The 14,540-nt window shown below is 36.4% G+C and overlaps 1 protein-coding gene across 4 annotated transcripts in view; it reads left to right on the top strand.

Annotated features, from left to right (window-relative positions):
* PHTF1 (putative homeodomain transcription factor 1) overlaps positions 1 to 14,540 on the top strand; it is a 60,587-nt gene that overhangs the window by 27,108 nt on the left and 18,939 nt on the right. For 2 of the 4 annotated variants that reach the window (XM_065894724.1, XM_065894737.1), the window contains 10 exons: positions 248 to 404; positions 1,602 to 1,736; positions 2,929 to 3,088; positions 3,966 to 4,139; positions 4,227 to 4,316; positions 6,293 to 6,514; positions 9,646 to 9,774; positions 10,167 to 10,439; positions 11,205 to 11,336; positions 11,851 to 11,937. In XM_065894724.1, the coding sequence (XP_065750796.1) occupies positions 248 to 404; positions 1,602 to 1,736; positions 2,929 to 3,088; positions 3,966 to 4,139; positions 4,227 to 4,316; positions 6,293 to 6,514; positions 9,646 to 9,774; positions 10,167 to 10,439; positions 11,205 to 11,336; positions 11,851 to 11,937 (1,559 nt within the window). Of the gene's footprint in view, positions 1 to 247; positions 405 to 1,601; positions 1,737 to 2,928; positions 3,089 to 3,965; positions 4,140 to 4,226; positions 4,317 to 6,292; positions 6,515 to 9,645; positions 9,775 to 10,166; positions 10,474 to 11,204; positions 11,337 to 11,850; positions 11,938 to 14,540 lie in introns of all 4 variants that reach the window. The other 2 variants (XM_065894731.1, XM_065894727.1) reach the window with 2 other exon arrangements.

Raw genomic sequence — 14,540 nt, 5'->3', positions numbered from 1 at the left:
ATCTAGATTGTCATATTTCCAGAAAGGCAGATCCTTTGGACACATCATTCTTCACTTGCTCTGTGATCTAGGGCTTCAGGTTTTCACTCAGCTAATGTGCAGGTGGATTGTATTGTAGAAAATTATGTGCTTTCATTTGTATACTTCTTTAAATGATAGATTTTTAGAGAAATAATCTGTAGAGTTATTAGAATTGGTTTTAAAGATAAGCCCTAATGCTTTCCACTTTGAAATCTCTTCTTTTCAGTTATAGCACTCGTGTTCTATTTTATGATGCCTATTGTGAATGTAAGTGAAGTACTTGGACCCTTGTGCCTTATGTTACTCATGGGAACTGTCCACTGTCAAATTGTGTCTACTCAGATAACAAGGCCGTCGGGAAACAATGGAAATCGGAGAAGAAGGTGAGATGAGAAATTACACTTTTGGTTGTGTATTTTCTGGGAGAGGCGTTGAAGAACAAAATCTTTGAGTAAATTAATACAAAACCTTCCTCTTTTGCATATATTTTTCATTATTTTTTTGGCTTAAAAAAAACCCCAAATGCTTTACTTTTCTCCCTGATGCTTAGAAACCTTGTCATGAACTTTTAATCCAAGGGGTATGGGGGTTTGTCATTCAGTACCGTTGTTTAAAAGGAAAATTTCTATACTGTATTATTCCTTATCAAAATTTACCTTAAATAATGATTTTAATGAAAAACATTCTTCTTCATAATTGTCTCAAAATTTGGTGAAAATTCACTATAAACAAGGATCTTAGTACATTAGGTTAGTGCTACTAAAATTTTTACCTTTTTTCAATAATATGTAAAAAGAATGGATTTCTAAGTATTCTAAACTTTTAATAAAGATTTAACTTTTCTACACATTGAATTCATGTCTAGTCTTTATTGATTATGTGCCGTTTGTGGGGTTTGGAACTGTTAAAGGTTTCTTAGATATACATGGTATTATCTTACAAAAGTCATCTTTCTCAGAGTATCTGTAGATTTTTGTTCCACCAAAGAGTTACTATATAAGATTTTTTCATTTGGTGCAAAGAATTTCAATATATTTATACTTATTTTTGAATGTTATTTTCAAAACTTTTTCTTTTCCAGGAAAGAATATTCCTTGAAAATTCAGTTTAATTGATTTAAAGTTTTCTAAGGAAATCAAATACTGTGCTGTGTCTCATTGGTATTTACAGAATATATCTTTTCACTGCATAGAATATCAAAAAATTGATCACTTGCTATTATTTTGTGTTCCCATGATTAAATGTGCCAAATGGGTAGATTTCTGGCATCCATATTTAAAGAAATTGTTCATTCTTTCTGTGGTTCCTGAAAAGACTATTGGTCATACATATGAAAATTTTCCTTCTAGTTATGTTTTTGAATGGCATTTCTATTTATTTAATGAATGAACAAAATGGTAACTTAGCACTTTGTTCTGGAACCTGTTTTTGCCCTTAAGTCAGAAATGTTCCTGTATAATTTATCCTCATTATATGAAGTTCATTATACTTAATTTCAGGTAGTAGTCAGTAGGGATATTCTGAGTAGAAACAGAAAAGGTCCTGAATAATCTAAAGTTGTTGAAATATTTTTTTTGTAGAAAATTACGAAAAACTGTAAATGGTGATGGGAGCCGAGAAAATGGAAATAACTCCTCTGATAAAGCCAGAGGAACAGAAACTTTGGAATCTGCACCCTTTAATGGTGGTTTTTGGGGGACTCTCTTTGGCAACAGGTGGGAAGTCTTACATTGGAATTTTTACTTGATTTTGTGTTCGCGTTAGTATTTACATAGTGTATAATCTGATTAGGTTTTAGGAATACACAGTGTAAGCATATTATCATTGTGGTGAGATTTTTAAAGGTTCTGGAATGATTTGCTTATTTGAAATGGCACCACTGTCTGTCATGTTATCCATTAGTCCAGTAATCTACCATAAAAGTGTCATTCTGTTTGATTTTTATTGGTTTTTTAGACCACAAGATTATGGAAATATAAATACTCTTGAAGGGTAAATATTTTAAGTCATATTGGCCAACATCTTGAGAGAATGAAGAGTTTTTAAAAGATGAGGTCTTTTTCGGTATGAGAGCTGATCCCTCTTTAGATGTGGGGTGCAGGACAGGAGGCTGGTGTCGATGGGCTGTAGGACAGAAAGGGAAATGAGTCCAAGACACATTCAACCTCCTTCATGATTTTGTAGGTTGTAGCAGCGCTAGTATGACTCGAAGAAATCCTTATTTTAGCATATGTTAATGTTTGTGACTCAAAAGTAAAGTGCTTTTGCGGCTTTGTTTTTGAAGACGAAGTATGTTCACAAATTTTTCTAAAGATAAGTTGACACTCTTTAGTTGAAGCGTTTGAGTTCTTTGTGCTGAACATTGTACTGGGCACTGGGCATTCCTCTTAGTGATTTTACCGTCTAATTAGGAAGGTAAGAGTAGCAGGTATGATACAGTCACAAAAATGTAAAAATATCATAAATGATATCATGCTGACTAAAGGCCATGCAATTCAGCAGGAGTGAGTATTCTGGGGTGAAGTAGTCAGCAGGAGTCAGGGAGGAGCTGAGAGTTGCTGGGCTTTGAAGCACAGGAGAGGGGAAGACATTCTATGAAGTGGCACAAACAGGCAATGTGAGGGCGGGGTTGGCATTGCGTTTGAGAGGGAAGACTGTGGACCCACTTCCTTGCAAAATTGAAAAGAACAGGCTTCCTCTCAGCTAACTGACCCAAGTCTTTGGAGACTAGAGAGAGAACTGGCTTCCTATGCCCTTAGGCAAGCTAGAAGCCTGAAACGTACAATTTCTGAATCTTCTTGATTTCCAGAATAATATATATTGTACTCCTCAGAAGAAAGTGACTTCGTGAAAGATATTACTTTCAAAAAACTAACTAGTAATCTTTTTTTCCTTTTTTAAAAATAGGATGAAAAGAGTAAAATTAATATGTAGCAAAGGGACAGAGACTGACAATGACTCAGCTTGTCTGCATCCTATCATCAAGAAGAGACAGTGTCGACCAGAGATTAGAATGTGGCAAACAAGAGAGAAAGCAAAATTTTCAGATGGAGAAAAGGGGTGCAGGGTAAGATTTAGATGAGAGTAAGTATTACAAGGTCTTTCCTTTCCTGTGTAACATTTTTCTATCCTTAGACTCTGCTAGAAACACAAAATAGGTACTAATAGATTTGTGTCATTTGAAATGTAAAACTACAGGATGTGAAAAGGAAAACATCATGAAGAATAACATGAAGACTGTCCCTTATTCTTCTAATTTCTAGGACCAGAACTTGTTATTGCATCTGCCCCTGGTCCAGCCTTAGTAGGAGACTGGTAGATTCAATAAACAGATTAGTGTAGAGGCTGCTGTGTCGTCTTCCAGAGAGGTGGTGATAGTGTGTTAAGGTTTGGGAACCTATTTTCCAGGTTTAGGTATAGACGTTCTGCTTTACGTCTAAAACTAACTACACTCTTACTTTATAGTCTTGAAATATTTTCTTATTTGTTAGACTGGCATTTACGAATTACAAAAAGCTAATATTTTTGAGCCATTACTGTAACCAAGCACTATTCTAAGTGCTTTACAAGTAGTAACTCACTGAATTGTTTCAACAGCTCTGTGAGATAGGTGCTTTTATTATCATCGCTTTTCAGATGAGGAAATTGAGGCCCAGAGAGATTGAATTACCTACCTACAGTTACATAGCTAATAAGTAGAAGAGCTGTGATTCAGACTTGAGTTTGACTCAAGCCTGTGCTTCTAACCTCTACATAATACTGCCTCCTCATTTAAGCTATTTAGTTTCAAGAAAGGTTAATATTTTTCTTTATTGAGACCAACTAATAGGTAGGTTTGTTCAGTTTTGGTTTAGTTTACTTTTACTGCTTCTTAGTTTTTGTACGTAGGCTAACTGGAGTATTTTGGGCTGTCCCCTGTGAGGAAACTGCTGTTCTCTTTATAGGAGCCGTTTGGACGTTTGGGCAATGGGATTTCAGATGATCTGTCAAGTGAGGATGATGGTGAAGCCCGGACACAGATGATGACACTGCGGAGGAGCGTGGAAGGGGCCTCAAGTGACAACGGCTATGAAGTTAAGAATAGGAAATCAATACTTTCAAGGCACCTAAACACTCAGGTAATTTTTATTTTAGCTTATAAAAGGATAGGCATTAACTCCCAAGTCACAAGGTATTTAACACGTTTTCCTATCGTTTGTTGGCAGGTAAAGAAGACCACTTCCAAGTGGTGTCCCGTTGTGCGGGATTCAGATAGTCTGGCTGAATCAGAGTTTGAATCGGCAGCCTTCAGTCAGGTAACGTATCCTTTTTCAAAGCGTATTCTTGAGTGTAATAACTGTATCCATTCCTTTGTTTATTGCTTGTCCTAAAGTTGTGTGTATATTTGCCTGCCCCTCCCCTGCCCCCAACTACGTGTCTACCTGTCTAGAAGCTTTTATATGACTGCTCACCCCCAGAAAGAGAACGAGCTCTTTGTCTTTGATCTAATCTTAAAAGTATCATAGATGATGCCCAGAGAGAGACTCCTCAATCCGTAGGTGATGAGAAGGCTACTTAATATTCACTTGGAATATGCAGTTTATTCTTAAGCGTTGTTCCTTTGTAAATGGCATTGATGCTGATGGGGACAGTTATTTGAGAAAGGACCCCTGAGAGATGGGAGCAGTAAATCTCATCATGAAAGCTAATGGGAATATTGTACATTTGGGACATTATAATTCAGAGGTGAGGAGAGTAGATGGTGGTAGCTTTTGTTTTGATTGACAAGGCAGCTGGGGTTGTGGAAAAACTTTCATATCTATGTTTGTACCGCAGGAGAGCTGCAATGTCCATCCTTTTCTCAGCCTGATTACCCTTTTCCCTGTTTGGCTGGGCCCCGGACGTGACTACGTCTACAGTCAAGCTCACAACATTTAGAGTAGAGGACACTTGGCTTTGTCAGTAGGCCCAGCCACACCTGCACCCAGAGTGGGCCCTCTCGATGTGCTTGCAGGAGTCACCCCATCCCAGGGCACCTCACTTGAACAACCCCATGACTTGGCAATAACTTCTCAGAGGGAGTCCTCTTTGATAGTCTGTTAGAGAGTCATCAGAGTTTCACATTTAACCATGAAAATGTATTATTGTTATGTGAAGCCTTGTCAACCTAGTGATCGGTGTGTGAAAGCTTGCCAGCCATCACCATAGGTAACTTGTTTTCATTTTATTTCAGATATATAGTTGTTTTGTTTTTGAAATACAGGTAAATATTTTATTATAAAATACCTTTTACTGCAACAATATGGATGAATTTCAGAAATATAATGTTGTAAAAGTAGTCAAACATAAAAAATAGCTATTTTCAGATTTCACCTCTAACAAAGTACAAAATTGAAGTTAATCTATGCTCTTAGTAGTCATAATGGTTGTTTTCCTTGAAAGAGAATAGCACAGAAATAGGGGCAGGAGAGCTAGTAATGCTTTGTTCATTGGTTTTGGTGCTGATGACACAGACATGTTTCATTTGTGAAAAATTTATCAACCTATAAACTTATGCACACATATTTAAGAATGCTGTATTTCAAAAACTGTTAAAATAAGAACATATTCATCTAAAACACAGAAATCACAATGAAAAAAACTAAAAAAAAAAAATTAATTTCATGACCCAAAAACTGTCACTTCATTTTTAAAAAAAGTTTAAGGCTTTACAGATTTTGTAGTTGTAAAATTAAGGTAAGGATGTTATAAAAATTCAAATGAAGAAGTATATTTAATAAAAAACAACCATTTCCACTTACTGCCTCCCTTCCCAGTATAATGAATCCCTCACTGTTCCCCACATCCCCAGATTGAATCCATGCTGTCCAGAGGGTGGTTATAGTTCCACATATTTATTTTCCTTTGAGTAAGAGAGCATACTATATATTTAAACATATAACATATCATTTAAAAAACATAAATAGGAAAATTTGTTCTGAGTTTTTTTTTTTTTATCTTGTAGGGCTTGCCTTATCAGTACATAAGACAATACTTCATTCTGTTGAACATCTGCAGAATATTCCAGTTTATGAAGGAATTTATTAAAATGTGTAAAATTATGACTACTTAATTTGTTTCCAGTTTTTCATTATTAAAAGCAATTCAGAAAAATCCTTGTAGATAGTTGGGTTTATCCACTCAGGTTGCCATAACAGAATACCACAGGCTGGGTAGCTTAAACAACAGAAATTTTATATAGTTGTTTTTAAAAAGAAATATAAAAGAAATTTGGTTTTGTTTTCCCTTAAAGGGCTGTAGATCTGGCATGAGTGGTGGCTCTCGAAGCCTCAACATGTTGAGAAGAGACTCGGAGAGCACCCGTCATGACTCGGAGACAGAGGATATGTTATGGGATGACCTGCTGCACGGCCCTGAGTGCCGGTCGTCTGTCACCAGCGACAGTGAGGGGGCCCACGTGAACTCCCTTCACTCAGGGACCAAACGTGACCCCAAGGAGGATGTTTTTCAGCAGGTCTGTAAAGGTGATGATAATAATAGCTGATGTTTACTGTGTACTTACCATGTGCCAGGCACTGTATTATCTCATTTAACTCTACAATAACCCTGTAAGGTGGACACTATTATTATCCCTGATTTAGAGATGAGGAAATTGAGCATAGTTTGTAAGTGAAGATATTGGAATTAGAACTCAGGGGGAAGCACTCTTGAATTCCCCTAACCTAAATGTTTCTTCCTAGGACTTTTTCTCATTATTTTCCTTAGAATGATCCTTAATGTTCATTTTATATGAGCAGGGTACATTGTTTGGTGCAGTAACCTGATATTATATTTTCATAGACATAACAGTATTATATATGAATTACTAGGAGATGGCATTGCTTACTTGTCTAATAATGTATAAAGCAAGTGATTACTTTAATTTTAGGTTTTCTGTTAATATCATAAAATCAGATAACCTGGAAATGGGGATTCTTTAGAAGGTTATTTCAACTTTACAATCAATATAGGAATTCATTCTACATCTGCAGAAGTTATTTTACTACCTATCATGTAGTAACAACAAGAAGTATTGTTACAATACTTGTAACAATGAGAAGTATTGTTACAATACAATAACAATATTTCTAAGAAGTTCCTACTTCTTAGAAATATTGTGGTACATCTAATGAGATAATACAAAGTGCCTAGCACAATGCTTGGCAAAGAGTAAGCACCCAATACATGTTAGCATGGTTATTGCTATCCACATCAGACAGTCAGTTAGTCTCTGCTTAAATACTTGTGGAACTGGAGTGATTGTTATTTCCTGAGCTTTTTCCACTGCTGGATAGATTAAATGATTAAGAAACGGTTCTGGGCTTCCCTGGTGGTGCAGTGGTTGAGAGTCCGCCTGCCGATGCAGCGGACACGGGTTCGTGCCCCAGTCCAGGAAGATTCCCACATACCGCGGAGCGGCTGGGCCTGTGAGCCATGGCTGCTGAGCCTGCGCATCTGGAGCCTGTGCTCCGCAATGGGAGAGGCCACAACAGTGAGAGGCCTGCGTACCGCAAAAAAAAAAAGAAAAAGAAGAAAAAAAAGAAACGGTTCTCATATCAGCCTTTCATATGTTTAATGCCGACGATCATGATTCTTCTTAGTTTTATTTTGTTTTAGGCTAAATATTTCCACAATGACTTAATAAATAGTGGGTGATGGATATTCATTTGTTTAATTATTGAATTTTCTTGATTCTAAGATACCATTGATTTAGGTTACACATTTTAATGAAAAAAATTCTGCTTCATTAAATGTATACAGTTTTCAAAAACTAACTAGGAACAACATACATTTTATTATTAAAGTTTTAAGCTTTTTCCTCCAATTTTGCTATCAAAGTTTGTATCTAAATATTCTTTGCATTCCGTCTGAAGACTCATCTAAATTACCTTAGCCCTTGGTAATTATGAAAAGCGTCATGATGATTTTCACCTCCTTTGCACTTTTGGGATTTATAGGATAATTTTAAGGCATATGTAAGAATAACTAGGTAAGATGAAACTCAGTATGTTAAACGGAATTCATCATTTCCCAATTCTCCCGCCTAACCTATTCTTCTTTTATTCCCCATATTTCTAAATGTCACCACTAACCACCCAAGTTAGAAACCTTGGGGCCGTTCTTGACCCCATCCCCCATGTTTCCAATCAGTCATCACACTGTCTTGATTCTGCTGTATAATACATACATCTGCCCACCTGTGTCCACACTGCTTGGTGCAGACCACCATCAGCCCTCGCCTGGATCCTTACAACAGCTTCTCTAGGCTTGCTCCGCTTCGTTTCGTTTCCCACACTGCAGCCAGAATGATCTTTCTAAAATGCAAATCTGATGCCGTTCCCCTTACAATCCTTTAATTGCTTTTTTTTTTCCCATTCTGGATTATTTCTTTCTGTTCCTTTATTTGCCCCTATAACAGTCTTGCATGGTATAGTTTAACTCAACTAAACTTCTTTCAGTTTCCTCATGTACTTCTGGATCTTTACACAAACTGGTTTATTTGCCTGGCACACACTTTTCTCCAATACCTATTCCTTCGTCTCACTCTTTTTTACTTTTCGGCTCTTGGCTTGAGTGATACTCCCTTAGGAAGCCTTTTCTATATGCTCCTAAAGCATTCTTTCCTTCTCTTATCATGCTGCACCGTAACTTTATTTAATCATGTCTCCATAAGTCTGTATGCTCTGTGATGTCAAGGACTACATCTGTCTTGTTCTTTATTATATCCATAGTACATGTTACATAGTAGCTGCTTAATAAATATTTTTTTGGCTAAATCAATTAATAAATCCATACATGTGCATCAGCATTATGCTAAGCATTATTGTAGAAGGAGAAGAAATACACCAGATGGTTGTTTTTTAGTAACTTATATATTTGTTTGGGAGCAAGATGATTTTATGGGAAATAGAGGACACAATAAAAGCATCATATAATTAGATGCAAATTTATCTGATATAGACTGTAAGGGTTTTTAATTTCAGAGAAAGGTAACATGAGTGAGGCTTGTGGCCATCAGAGAGGACATGTTGGTGAAATGGGACTTGAGCTGGTACTCGAAGAATAAGACATGATACGGCAGAGGAAAATACGGGGCTGTTTCTATCTCGACCTTTTCCTCCTGAGCTTACTATGCTTTTCTGTGTCCTGATTAGACCAGAGAAAGGTTTACCTTCTCAGTCATTCCTGTGATGTTAAGGCCTGTTAGTACCTCTCCCGTGTAACTTCCTACTGTCCCTGGTCTAGTCATGATGCTGTAGAAATGCTTTCCTTCTTGATATCCCATTAATACACCAAGCTTATCCTCACTTCCATACATTTAGTAGGGAAGCAGCCTTGGAGATCATGTAATCCTACCTCCCATCATTATAGGAGACACTTAGCCTCTCTCCAGGTAAGAAGTTGTTTTTGTGGAAAAAAACAAAAACAAAAACCAGAAACCAGCATCATGGAGGTGGTAATTGGTGTGATGAGCTTTGTGAGGGGGAGAATAGGATGACAAGGCTGAACCCTGGCAAATGTGGCCCAGGAGCTAGACAAAGGGAAAAAAATATAATGGAGGAAATAAAGAAGGAGTGGATGGAAATATTTATTTTTTCTTCTCAGAACCATTTATTCTGGCTTCAGAACTCAAGTCCTGCCTCTGATCGAGTTAGTGCAATAATCTGGGAAGGGAATGAGTGCAAAAAGATGGATATGTCTGTGTTGGAAATAAGTGGTATCATCATGAGCAGGGTAAGGTTTAATACGTTTTTGGATTTTTAGAAAAATCTATCTAATGATCAGCAGCTATTTCATAGAATGTATTTAATGATCAAAACCTTGACTCTGCTTTTGAAACACAAGTATGTGTATCTTAAATTTTGTAGTCAGTCTTCACTAGGTAGTATATTTTTTTATTTGTTACAGAGGTCTCTGTGAGCATGATCAATTGTTCAGGTAGACTCTACAAATATCCCTTATCTCATTCAAGCCTAAAAGTCATAAATCTGTACATCATTTTTATTTGTATTTCTTTTAGATTTAAAGCATTTAGTTTTTAATAATCTAAATAGTATTTGATAAATACTGCTTCACAACTCCATTTAGCTGTGCAGTAATGATGGATATTTTAAATTAATTCCCAGGTTAATGCGTATCAGCAAGGAGTAGGTTATCAGATGCTGGGAAATGTCGTCACCATCGGATTAGCATTTTTCCCTTTTTTACATCGACTGTTCCGAGAGAAGAGTCTTGACCAGCTAAAGTACATCTCAGCCGAGGAGATCTTGACTCTCTTTTGTGGGGCACCACCTGTTGCACCTATTATTATCTTGTCTATAATTAATTTTTTTGAACGACTGTGTCTGACTTGGATGTTTTTTTTCATGATGTGTGTGGCGGAGAGAACATACAAACAGGTCAGTAGACAATTAAGTAAAATTTCTTACCTCTGCTTTTGTATATGGTATTCTGTTGAGTTGCTTTTGTTCCCCTGATTTGTTCTCTCTCCAGAAGTTAACGTGGGCAATGGAGGCTTGATAAGTGAACTTTTGGTATTTGTGGGTTTAACACTTGTGATACTGATTATTCACAAATGACATGCTATAATCTGAAATTTTGCTGAGCCTACTTGCAAGAGTAAGTGGCTGAGCCAGTGAGTGAGCCTAGCTGATTGCTTAGTACCTGCACCTCAATGTGCCCTTGATGTTTTGTATATGTAGCATATGTAGTAATTACCAAAGTGAAAAATAGCCAAGTGAGAAATAAACTTACTGAAATTTGATAAGAGTTTGGGATTGAGGGCTTAATATATTGGTGATATGTGCAAAAAATGTGGTTTTGAATAGAAATGTAATTTGGGAGTAAGCTAGAATTTTGTATAAACATTTGAGTTTGTGAAGGTGGGGATTCACAAAGGTCTCCAAGGTATATTCCTTGAAAATGCCAAGAGTGTAGCATGTTGTGAAGAAGTATATTACTACATAATGTGCTTTGCAAGCGACAGGTTAATGAGCTATTAACAATGTTTTTTCACTGCCTGTCTTAGTGACCACTGATTAGAACTTGATCCTTTTAATATTTTTTATATGCTGGGAATATTGTTTACAATTATGTAAATATACACACAGTGACACATGTGTACGTTTCACTTTGTGTTTTTTTTTTTTTTTAACTTCCTCTAGAGATTTTTATTTGCAAAACTCTTCAGCCATATTACTTCTGCCAGGAAAGCTAGGAAATATGAAATACCTCATTTCAGACTTAAAAAGGTGGAGAACATTAAGATATGGTTATCACTGCGTTCCTTTCTAAAGGTGAGTTTTAGCTGACTAACCATGGAATATCTGCAATAATACGCAGAAAACATGTTCACTGAAATTTCTGGTGCTAGATACTCAGTAGGCAGGGTAGTTCTATATACTGGACAGATATCAGTGGCTGACAGACTTGCTGGACACCAGGTTAGGAGTGATCTATCTGCAGAGCTGGTAGAGCTAAGTAAATAAGACCTTAAAAAGGGAAAAGAAAATTTAAATTCCTAGGGCAGAGTGATCAATTGATTGTCTCATCTTTTTCTGACTTTTGGGGGGAATATTCCAGCTGAAAATATGTTCATGAATCAATCACACCCTTAATTTGAATGGCATGGATCTCAGAGCTTAATTAAAGTCAAATATGTCCAAAATATATTAAAATCCTGTGTCAGAAATGTCTTATAAATGTTCATTTTCACGCCAATACAGTAAGATTGGGAGTGTGAATGATGTGAGGGCTGTTGCCATCTCCGGTGGTGACCTAAAACGCTAACCTACGCATCTCACTCCACAGAGACGGGGCCCACAGCGATCAGTGGATGTGGTTGTGTCTTCTGTCTTCCTACTGACACTTTCCATTGCTTTCATTTGTTGTGCCCAGGTAAGAGTTTCAGATCTATTTCAGTGGAAAATGGAAAATAGAGCTCACTTTCTGTTTTAAATCAGTTCACCGTGTTTAAGTGTGTGTGTGTGTGTTTAAGTGTGTGTGTGTATGTATAGACAATGGACATTTGTATCTCACAGCTCTGGGAACTGGAGTCCAAGGTCGAGGTGCCAGCATGGTTATGTTGAAGTATATATATTTTTAATGTGTCTACATTTCTTTTGCTAGTTTGAATACTTGTTAATTTTTCTAACTTTTTTTTTAATTTTTAAAAAAGTGTATTTTATTTTATTTATTTATTTTTGGCTGCGTTGGGTCTTTGTTGCTGCGTGCGGGCTTTCTCTATTTGTGGCAAGTGGGAGCTACTCTTGGTTGCGGTGTGCGGGCTTCTTATTGCAGTGGCTTCTCTTGTTGCAGAGCATGGGCTCTAGGAGTGCGGGCTTCAGTAGTTGCAGCACGTGGGCTCAGTAGTTGTGGCTTGCAGGCTCTAGAGCGCAGGCTCAGTAGTTGTGGCACATAGGCTTAGTTGCTCCGTGGCATTTGGGATCTTCCTGGACCAAGGATCAGACCCATGTCCCCTGCATCGGCAGGTGGATTCTTAACCAATGCACCACCAGGGAAGTCCTCTTCTAACTTTTGAAGTGAGAATAAAGATAATTTTTAGTCCTTTAAGACTCTAAGATCATGGTAATTTAATTTTAATTGGCAATTTTTGATTGTTAATAAAGCTGTATACCATTATGGATACAAAATGGTGATTTTCCAACTCCATCGTTTCTTCTAATTTTATTAGTTGTCACTCTAACGTAGACTTTTTCTTTTTTCCCGTTTATTCATTCATTCATTTACTATGCTATGGACTCCTGTGTTCTTATTTTTATCCAGTGGATTATAAGTTATTACTATGTTTTGATTCCTAAATTGTCCCAGATTTGGCTAGTGGGAGACCCTTAAAGTCCCTTCCTGTGTTCTTTTGACAGGTCCCTGTATCTTTCTTTCTTTATTTATTTTGGTACTTCTGTGTTTTCTTTATTACAAGAAGTTACAGCCTTATCCTGTACTTTTCTATTGATTGAATTTTAACTTAATTCTGCTATGGTCAGAAAACATGCTCTGAATGTTTTCAGTCTTTTGAAATATGTAGAATTGCTTTATTATCCAGTATATGGTCAGTTTTATTAAATCTTCCATCAGCACTTTGAAAGAATTTGTATCCCACTGTTTTGGAGAGCAGCGTTCTCTCTATATAAATTAGCCCAAGTTTATTAGTTGTATTGCTGAAACTTCCTGTGTCCCTACTCATCTTTTTGGTTTGCTTATTCTGTCAGCCACTGAGAGAGGTGTGGTCAAGTCTGCTCCAATGGTGGATTTATCTTTTTCTCCTTTTATTTCTGTCAATTTTTGCTTTATATGTTTTTAAGCAGTGTAACTGGGTGCATACAGATTTAGAATTGTTATCCGTCTCCTTGGTGGATAGACTTTTGTGTCCTTTATAGTTATTTTTTTTCTCAATCCAGGATCAGTTATTACATTTAGCTGTTATGTTTCTTTAATCTTCTTTAATCCTAAACAGTGTCAGGCTTTCTTTACCTTTCATGACCTTATAAAATGTCTCTATTTCTAATGTTTCTTAACTTAAAGTTTACTCTATTTGATATTAATTTAACTACACCATCTGTGTTTTGATTAGTTTTTGTATGCAATATCTTTGTCTACCCTTTTTCATTTATTTTGTCTTTGTATAGTTCTATCTCTTATAATCAGCATATCCTTTTTTGGTTGCTTGTTTCTTTTTTTTTTTTGCTGTTAAACTATCAAAGTGCTTTAGTATCTTTAGTGATCTCTTTTTTTCAATGCTGAAAGGTTATTTTATTAATTTATTTTGGTAACAGATCTGTATTTATTACAAAATATATTTTCTTTTTGAGCTTTTCCCCTTTCTCTCTCTCTCTTTTTTATTGAAGTATAGTTGATTAACAATGTTGTGTTAGTTTCAGGTGTACAGCAAAGTGATTGAGTTATACACATATATGAATATATATTATTTTCAGATTCTTTTCCCTTATAGGTTACTACAAAATATTGAGTATAGCTCCCTGTGATATATATACCGTATCTTCTTTATCCATTCATCTGTCGATAGACATTTAGGTTGCTTCCATGTCTTGACTGTTGTAAATAGTGCTGCAATGAACATTGGGGTGCGTGTATCTTTTTGAATTATAGTTTTGTCTGGATATATGCCCAGGAGTGGGATTGCAGGATCATATGGTAACTATTTTTAGTTTTTTAAAGAACCTCCATACTGTTCTTCCATAGTGGCTGTACCAATTTACATTCCCACCAACAGTGCAAGAGGGTTCCCTTTTCTCCACACCCTCTCCAGCATTTATTATTTGTAGACTTTTTCATCATGGTCATTCTGACTGGAGTGAGGTGATACCTCATTGTAGATTTAATTTACATTTCTCTAATAATTAGTGATGTTGACCATCTTTTCATGTGCCTTTTGGCCATCTGTATGTCTTTTTTGGAGAAATGTCTACTTAGATCTTCTGCCCACTTTTTTATTGGGCTGTTTGGTTTATTGTTATTCAGTT

The sequence above is a fragment of the Phocoena phocoena genome, chromosome 1 (assembly GCF_963924675.1).
Source record: "Phocoena phocoena chromosome 1, mPhoPho1.1, whole genome shotgun sequence".
Taxonomy (NCBI): domain Eukaryota; kingdom Metazoa; phylum Chordata; class Mammalia; order Artiodactyla; family Phocoenidae; genus Phocoena; species Phocoena phocoena.
The sequence above is the reverse complement of the archived record's forward strand: the minus strand, read 5'-3'. Positions and strand labels throughout refer to the sequence as shown.